The sequence below is a fragment of the Ziziphus jujuba genome, chromosome 6, assembly GCF_031755915.1.
Source record: "Ziziphus jujuba cultivar Dongzao chromosome 6, ASM3175591v1".
Taxonomy (NCBI): domain Eukaryota; kingdom Viridiplantae; phylum Streptophyta; class Magnoliopsida; order Rosales; family Rhamnaceae; genus Ziziphus; species Ziziphus jujuba.
Genome location: NC_083384.1, coordinates 27,072,217 through 27,081,383, shown reverse-complemented (window position 1 = coordinate 27,081,383; position 9,167 = coordinate 27,072,217). Strand labels below are relative to the sequence as shown.

The following is a 9,167-nucleotide window of genomic DNA, read 5'->3' as shown; positions in this document are numbered from 1 at the left end:
CAATCATAGCACTTGTGCCAGGCTTGAATGATCCTGTATCACACCGTTGTCCACTAGCTACAACCTCATCTAAAATAAGCAGCAAAGCATCTTCCTCCTTTTTACTCCATATTCGTCTAGATTCGACCCCTCGGCTATCATGACTGCTACCTCCAACCTCCATTTCTATCGAAAATTCACATTTTTATGATTTCAACAATACAATAATAGCAAGCAAATAACAGCAAGCAAATGAGCAACAATCATTCACGGTTGACAACAATGGCACAAAATATATATTGGTTTTCATACAAATGATCCAAGATGTTTAACAAACAATATAAAATACAACAGTTAGAGAAGCATTAAAGACAACAATCGACCACTAATGACCACGACGACCTCTCCACTCATCAAACATTTGCTTAGCTAAATCATCTCTCCAGTGGGTCCATTGGTCCGATGAAGAAATCGATCCTATAAAGTCATCCTCCATACTAACGTCAACATCATCACTCCTATCAAACTCAACTTCCCCAGGATCAATTATCATTTCTCTTCTAATAAGATTATGTATAAGGCAACATGCGGTAATTATCTTGATTTGTGTTGCAATATGATAGAAAGATGGACTTCTTAAAATTGCCTACCGCTTTTTAAGAACCCCAAAACATCTTTCAATGACATTCCTAGTAGATGCATGCTTCATGTTGAAATACTCTTCATGATTTATGGGTGCACAACCATCTCTCCACTCAGAAAGGTGATATCTTGTTCCTCTATATGGTGCAAGAAACACTTCACCATTAGTGTAACCAGCATCCACTAAGTAATAACAACCTAAAAAAAGAAAAAACATATCTCCTATTAGTATATGAAATGTTGACTACTACAATGTAAAACTTGAGAATTAGTCTTACCGGTTTGTACCCTTAACCCATTTGGCCTACTTAATGCATCTCGAAGTACTCTTGAATCCAAAGCAGAACCTTCCCAACCAGGTAATACAAATATAAATTCCATATTTGGATTACATACACCTAAAACATTTGTGGCTATCTTACCATTTCTTGTTCGATATCTTGGTTTATTGTTTTCTGGGACATTCACCATAATATATGTTGCATCTAAAGCTCCCAAACAATTCTACGTCATTAACAAAGTTACTAATATCAGATAATGTTACAAATAATTAAACTATAATATAAATAACCAAACAATTCCACAAACGTACCGTAAATACTTTCCATCTATCATCCAAACAATTATCTTATACAGGTTCTGGTTGTCTCAATAAAGTCTTATGTAAGCGCAGTACTCCATGCAACACAAAATTGAAATATCTACTAATCGTCTCTCCCGATCTAAAAAATCTACTGATAATTATACGATTCTTTGTATGATGAGCAATTATGTGCAGAAATATACACACTTGCTCTTCCAATGTAACAATGCCATCACTTTTAACATATCCATCCTCGCGTAATAACTGACACAAAGTATCAAATGTTCTCCTATCCATCCTAAGCTGACTAATACAATTAACATCATTGTCTAACAGACTATTTAGAAATGACATACGCAATTCTGCATTTCTAGGTAATTGATTCCTATAACCTCTAGCATGTCGCCTTATACACGCCCAGTACATATACATAAACAAAAGCAACATAAATGCCGTCCAAAAAGACTCTAATTGTGAATCATTTGGAAGCAAAAAGAATGCAGTGACTTTTCTTCGATCCATATGTACTACAAAAAAATAATAATAATAAAAAAGAACAAATATATCAAAAGCACATTATATTTAAGACACATAATTTATTTTGGATGAAATAGAAACAATTATTTATGGAATTAAGAAAAAGATAAAAGAAACATAATCATTCCCAAACTTTTTTGTTTAATTGATTATAGCAATGAGGTAGGATTAAAGATTAAAAATATATATATATATATATATATGAACTGCATATTTAATATTTATTTACATTTATGTTCTACTAATATTTTTTTTTAACACTTGTTAATTTGTGATCAAATAATATACTTCATAATTGTTATATTTAATACGTATTTTATATATTTTTATTTGTTTATAACATGTTTTAAATAAATAAGGCATCAATTTCATAACCTCATTTCAATAAAATAGATCGGCTCAATAGGGTGTGTTAGACATTGTTGGAGTGGAGAAAATACGCAAAGACACTAAGTATGTATTGTTTTTAGATGATGATGTTAGGCTTCACCCTGGGACAATTGGAGCCCTCACTGCTGAGATGGAGAAAAATCCTGAGGTAATAATGCATGCTTCTTGCTGTTACCTAGATGTCTTCAACCCTGAAAGTTATTTCTATATACCTGCATACACTTTTTTTCGCCTATCTTATACTTCTAGTATTGGCTGTATACTCTTGATGGTTGTGGTCTATCAAATTTCTATTTTTGTGGTTCTTTAACTATTTTTCCAATGATTTGCAGATATTTATTCAAACTGGATATCCACTTGATGTACCTTCAGGGAGTTTAGGGAGTTATTGCATTTATGAATATCATATGGTATGGAAGCATCTGTTATTTCTTTTCCTAAGACTATTTGATATGCATGGACATATACTTCAAATATTTCATTCTGTATTTTAACTTATGTTTTGCTGATTTCCACATGTTGTATGGTGGGTATGCCATCACTGGTTTTACATGTTAACTCCTTCCCATTTTCTAGATTTTGGGTTTGACTACATACTATTAGATCACGTGAGTGGCTTTTGAGAGTTGAGACCTCCCCTCCAGTTATTGTATAGTTTATGTTGGAGTCATTTTTTGATGCCTATATGTGAACAAATTTTAAAATTACGTGTTTCATCATCCTCTAATGGCCAAAGAAGTTGATCCTTTTTTGAATTATAAGTAGACAATAACTAAATGCATAACTAAAAGACTTATCATTCAAAATTTAAAGCATTAACAAATTTCAAAATATGAAATACGAGCTCTCTGCTAACCAAGAGAGGAAAAAAAAATGGATTGTCATGTGATTGAACACCATGTTACTTGGACTTTGTACTTCATCATACCGAGATCCAATACCTAGATGCTGATAAGGATAGGGCTATTGGAACTCAAAATGCATGGTTGTACTTTGGAAAATAAAGTAATCTATAATTTTGACATGTACTCAAACCCAGATACTTGCACTTGAGTATGACAATGTAGATTGAATAAAACATTTCTAAGTTAACCTGCGATAGCATGCTAATTTTCTGGCAAGTACGGGATTCAGTATTTTTTTTTTTCCCTTTGAACTCATATTTCTTTATTTGTTTTTTATTATTCAAAAAAGCCGAGGAGGTTGCGATATGTTTATTTCTTCTTTTACTACATTTTGCTTAGTTGCTAATAAAATAAATCTTCTTAGTGTGTCTAGGGCGCACATGATGGAATTATATATATGTCATCTAATTTACCTTACCCTGCAGTTATAATTTTTTTTATATCTCAATAAGTGTTCTTTAACCCATAAATATCTGGATATGTTCTTTTTCCAGCCTTGTTCAATGGGTTTTGCAGCTGGTGGGAGGACATTCTTTCTATGGGGAGGTTGCATGATGGCAAGTAGCTGCTACCTAGTTATCAAATGCTGCATTTTCTGCAGTAAATTGAAGTTTTTTTTCTTTTTTCCTAACTATGTTCTGGATTGTTTGTAGATGCATGCTGATGATTTTAGACATGACTATTGTGGTGTGGTGTCGAGTCTTAAAGATGGTGGTTACTCAGACGATATGACTCTTGCGGCCATAGCTGGTAATATATTAAGTTATTTCTCTCTGTTAAGCTGTATGAGTAGATAGTGGAACTTATTGCTTCTACTATGTGACTATTTAGTGAAATTATTGTTCTTTCTTTGTTAGGCCTTTTTACTGTTTTCACTTTTAAGTTTACTGGTTAACTGAATCCTTGTGAACCTTTTCTTCACAAGTTTAGCATGCATGGGTGTTCTTTCTCTAAGATGGGGGATCTCTTGGTCATCATGTTACTTTGGACTGTGGTATAAAGAATTCTCCACAGTTAATTATTTTTATGTTATTAAATTCTCTTACTTCATTTTATGTACACATGAAAACTATGTAATTTTATACGTCTTGATCTTATGATAAATATCATATTTTCCCTTTTCCTTTTCATCGGATTATCCATCTGATTATTTTGTTTATTTATTTACCTCCTTTTATGGTTCTGATTGGTCAGGGTCTTTCTATTACCATAATTTTGGTTGACTTTTAAGAGCTCTTCTGATGTTTTATCTAGAAAGTATTTTTAGCATTGTCACTCAGTAACTGGCATTCAATTTCTTGACAAGATTTATTTTGTCAATTTTTACACTTGTTCATTGTTCATCTAATAATTCAGAATTGACAGACTACTTTCCTATTCCTGCTTAATATACTATTTATTTTCAATGAGCTTTTACAAAGAAAGAAATTATGATTTCCATTAAATGCAGAATTTGGTTTCACTTTCACTCAAAGTATTAACTGTTGACCCAAAAAAAAAAAAGAGTATCTATTCACTATTGGTTTTAATGATCTTTTCCAGGGGCTCATAAGAGGCTTATTACATCACCCCCAGTAGCTGTTTTTCCTCACCCCCTTGCACGTGATCTTAGTTTCTCAAGGTTTGTGATGCTCACTTATTTAAATTCAAATCCCTCACATTTCATGATGAATTTTTGACTTCTTTTTGTAGGTATTGGAATTACTTGAGAAAGCAAACATTTGTACTGGAATCATATGCAACAAAGGTTAATTGGGTTATGAACTGTGCATTGTTTACATCCCATTGCTACCTGTCATGGGGCTTTGTGGCGCCATATGTAATGGGCATGATCCATATAACAGCTGCACTACGAATCTTTATTAAAGGGTATACAGTTGAGGAAACTATGATTACTTCTGGTGGTGAGCACCCTTCTTTTCTTTTTTAGGTAGGTTGATAGTGTTCACAGGATTAAGGTGCAGGCCAGCTTGTGCTTTTTTATTTATCTTCCCGGTCAAATATTGGATTATCTCTGTTGCAAGTCCAATTATATTGCTTTCTTTTTTGATCTTTGGAGGTGTTATAGACCAATATATTGCATGGTGGCCCTATTCCATCTTCAGTTGGTGAAATTGATGCGTGCATTTTATATATATATATATATATATATATATATATATATATGTATTCATTGTTTTTTTAATGGGTTTCACAAGGTGAATAAATTCATCTTTTCCTTTTCCCTCTTTAAAAAAGAATTATGTTTGTTGCTCTAGTAATGTAGCAGGGAGTGGAATCTGTAGCCGGTATTCTTAGAGTATGCCACTCAAAGTTCTAATAAAATGTCTATATGTATAATGAGTTCTATTCTATTTAAATTTCAATTATGGGTTTCAGTTCATTTATTGAAATGCTTTCCTAGAATGAGAAATTGATGCTTTTCAGATCATTGAGAGTTGGATATTTCCTCAATCCGCAACTATGTATATATATATATATATATCTAATGGCACAAAATTGTTTTCCACACGGCTTTTTGACATGTTAGACATTGTTGGGGTACATTTACATTTAATAATAATAACAACATGACTATTCCATGATACTGGATATAAATTTGTGAAAGCTTAGTACCAGTGTCTTCAACACCATATGCTGATCTATCTATTAGAAGCCTAAAACATAGACACAACGAAGAATGGAAATCTGTGTTGTTATTAAACTGCTACTAACAAAACATATTTTCATATTCCAATCATGTGCATCAATTGGTTCATCATTTTCTTCTGCTATCTCTAAACCGAAGAACAAAACAGATATGTTAGCACTGCTGGCCTTGAAATCCAAAATTTGGTTGCCTCCAAATAGCCATATACTTAGTAGCTAGAACACCAACACAAGTTTATGCATATTTTCATACAGATATGTTACCACTGCTACTAGCAATACATATTTTCAAAGTATTATCACAAACAGATTGCAGATCTAATTCTTTGCACAACGACATTAACCAAATTAGATATAATTCTCAAACCAACATCACAAACAGAATTAGATATGCTAATTCTCAAAGTATCATCTGAAACCGACACAAGCAAGTAAAAAATAGTTTATATTAATCTAGCCAACACATCATAAGCAACACATCAACAATAGGCAAAAACAGAACACTTACCTTCCAAATCGGATGCTTTAGCTCTAGTTTAAGCCTCCAAAATTAAGCCTTCTTCCTCGTGAATATCAAACCCTAATTTTGCAGATCAACAAATGACATGAAAAAAAAATATAAGCCCTAATTTTGCAGATCAACAAATGACATGAAAACAAAATATAAGCCCTAATTTTGCAGGTAAAAAAATGACTTGAAAAAACGAAGAAGAAGATGATGATGGAAGATTGAAGAAGCAGAAGAAGAAGAAGAAGAAAAATGCAGAAGAAGAAGAAGAAGATGAAAGATCAAAGAAAAACGTTGAAGAAGGGGATGGAAGATCGAAGAAGAATAGATCGAAGACTAAGATTGAAGACTGAGAAGAAGAAGTAAAACAAATGGAATGCAGAAGAAGAACTGTACTCACCGGTAGTTTCCACTCCTACGAGAGACGCGAACAGTCCGGCAAAAATGATATAGCCAAAGACACCAGCGGGAGGGAGACACCAGCGAGAGAGACCGTCGATGAGCTTGGGACAAATATGACCCGCGGGGGGGGGGGGGGGTGGACGGGTCAATTGAGTCCCAGTCATTTGGTATTAAAACACTGTTTGGGTTAATTTGTCCCAAACTCAAAATTGCAAACCAAACACCACACTTGGGACACAATCCTATCTTGTCCTGGCCGATCCCATCAGCCAAACGCACCCTTTGTGTCTAACACTCTCCGGTGGCTTTTCTTCTAGGTGTGTGGCCCATTTTATTCTGGATTACATGCATGTTTTTGGGAACCAGTTTTGTATCATAATTTCACAAGGGTCCTTCCAATTTCATCTTGATCTCATCCTATAATCCATTTTTTGCTATCCAATTTTGTTTGCTGCTGCTTCGATCTTTTTACTATTTCCAAATATCCTTTCAACAATTGGAAGGCAATGTAGCATACGCCCTTTTCTTCTTTCTCTTTTCTTTCATTTCTTCTACTTGGTAAATCTAAGAACCCCAAAAATAAAAAAATAAAAAAAAATCCAAATTTGCTAAATTCCAAGGTTGATTATTGATGGGCAAGGCCAGGTGGCTAGCTTAAACTCTACAGCTTCATCTTTGGACTTGTCTTTTACTAAAGCCACCAAAAAAAATCTCTCTAAGTCTAAAACATTATCTTCCAAATGTTTTCAATGGAAAGATCAAATACGCAACCAAACCCTCCTTCCATCTCTATATAAACCTCATCATCCTCTTCACGTTTTCATTACACACACACACACACACAAAGGAAGAAGAAAAAAAATGAGCTCCTTCAAAACCCTTCCCGTTTTCTTCTCACTTTTTATCATCACTTTTGGCTCAACCTATACATCCAATATCGAGATCAGAAACAACTGTCCTTACACTGTATGGGCGGCAGCAGTGCCCAGCGGTGGCGGCCGGAAACTCAACCGAGGAGAGACATGGGCTCTAAACGTTAACCCTGGAACGGAAGAGGCTCATATATGGGCTCGAACCAAGTGCAACTTCGACAACTCCGGCCGGGGCACATGCGAGACGGGTGATTGTGGAGGTGTTCTTGAATGCAAATCCTTTGGCCAACCTCCTAACACGGTCGCCGAATACATGTCCGTTAAACAAGATGTCTTCGATATATCGCTTCTCAATGGATTCAACGTTCCGATGGAGTTTAGTCCCACGTCGAATGGGTGCAGTAGTGGTATCAAATGTACAGCTGATATCATTGGACAGTGTCCGAAACAGTTGAAGACCCCAGGTGGGTGTCATAACCCTTGCACCTTTTTTAAAACAGACAAATATTGCTGCAGTTCCGGTAGGTGCGGACTGACCGACTTGTCAAAGCTTTTCAAGGAGAGGTGCAAGGATGATTATACTTTCCCTAAGGATGATAAAACACGCATATTTACGTGCCCTCAAAGGACTAACTATAGGGTTGTGTTTTGCCCTTGAAGCAGTCATAAAAACGCATATATACAGTTATAGTTAGTTTGGTAATAATGGAAGTTTGGGGATTTTGGTGCACACGTAGAAGGTGTGCCCTGGCCTGTTATGCTTCTTTTTTTTTTTTTTTTCCAATAACCTTTTTATGCTACTTGAGACGTTCTAATAATAAGTAGATAGTTCTAATAAAATATCATATTATCTTTATGAAATTATGAGTGGTTTTTTTTTTTTTACACTGAAAAAAAAAAAAAAAAAGGAAAAGCACAAGCATGAGACGTACAATTTCATAAAATAGTTTTTTCTTTCTCATCGAAAAACTTCATAATCTAAAGGGAAAATGGGCATGCCATACCTATAATTTGAATGATTTGGTGTGAGAGGTATATCAACTAAGCCAGACTTATTTAACTAATTTCATCTTGAATTTGATAGAATGAAATATTGAGTAGTGTAATACATATATATATATATATATATATACATATATTTATATATATATTTATATGGAAAGAGAGGATTTCAAAGTAAGACTATTATACCAAAAAATGGTGGTTTAAACTACAATGTACTGATGTAGATTCTCTTTGTTGTTGAATTTTTATGCATACCAGATTAAATAATAATAAAAAAAATATTATAGATCAAGTTAAATTGGACAATGTCACTAGAGATAACCTCCAAGATTGGGATTTAAGACTTGGTGTTGATATTCCATTCTCAATTTATTGTAAAAAAAAAACAAAAAAAAAAAAATCGAGTAAATTATACAAACTCTTTATCTAGTTTTTTGTTTTGTTTTTTTTTTTTAATATACACCCTCTATTTTTAAAGAAAATTGCAAATGCTTCCTTTATATTTTCAAATTTCTTTCTCAAACTCTGACTTTTATACTCAAACTTTGAAATTTGACGGTTAGCAAAATTTATTTTATTATTGTTATTATTTTTTTATAATGGCAGCAATACCTCAATATAAAATATTAAGGTAAAAAATTCAATGAGATTTGTATAATTTTCCTTTGAATTAACATATGCAAATAAAACAGATT

At 33.6% G+C, this 9,167-nt stretch overlaps 2 protein-coding genes across 2 annotated transcripts; both read left to right on the top strand.

The window, feature by feature from the left end:
* The first annotated feature begins 932 nt into the window (after positions 1 to 932).
* LOC107435668 (uncharacterized) lies at positions 933 to 5,052 on the top strand. The gene is made up of 7 exons (XM_048464181.2): positions 933 to 980; positions 2,148 to 2,279; positions 2,464 to 2,541; positions 3,531 to 3,593; positions 3,690 to 3,786; positions 4,579 to 4,657; positions 4,729 to 5,052. The coding sequence occupies exons 1-7, from the start codon at positions 933 to 935 to the stop codon at positions 4,964 to 4,966; spliced, it is 735 nt and encodes a 244-aa protein (XP_048320138.2). The 3' UTR covers positions 4,967 to 5,052.
* Positions 5,053 to 7,447: 2,395 nt separating this feature from the next.
* On the top strand, positions 7,448 to 8,298 carry LOC107435672 (protein P21). Its single transcript, XM_048463687.2, has one exon. It carries the CDS (start codon positions 7,457 to 7,459, stop codon positions 8,123 to 8,125), a length of 669 nt encoding a protein of 222 aa, XP_048319644.2. The 5' UTR covers positions 7,448 to 7,456; the 3' UTR covers positions 8,126 to 8,298.
* Positions 8,299 to 9,167: the final 869 nt, after the last annotated feature.

What these genes read in the sequence shown, in the direction of transcription:
- LOC107435668 (XM_048464181.2), top strand. Translation starts at nt 933, where the DNA reads ATGCATCTCGAAGTACTCTTGAATCCAAAGCAGAACCTTCCCAACCAG. An exon ending in AGATGGAGAAAAATCCTGAG is followed by an intron (nt 2,280 to 2,463) that starts GTAATAATGCAT and finishes AATGATTTGCAG; the next exon opens with ATATTTATTCAAACTGGATA. An exon ending in GCATTTATGAATATCATATG is followed by an intron (nt 2,542 to 3,530) that starts GTATGGAAGCAT and finishes TTCTTTTTCCAG; the next exon opens with CCTTGTTCAATGGGTTTTGC.
- LOC107435672 (XM_048463687.2), top strand. Translation starts at nt 7,457, where the DNA reads ATGAGCTCCTTCAAAACCCTTCCCGTTTTCTTCTCACTTTTTATCATC.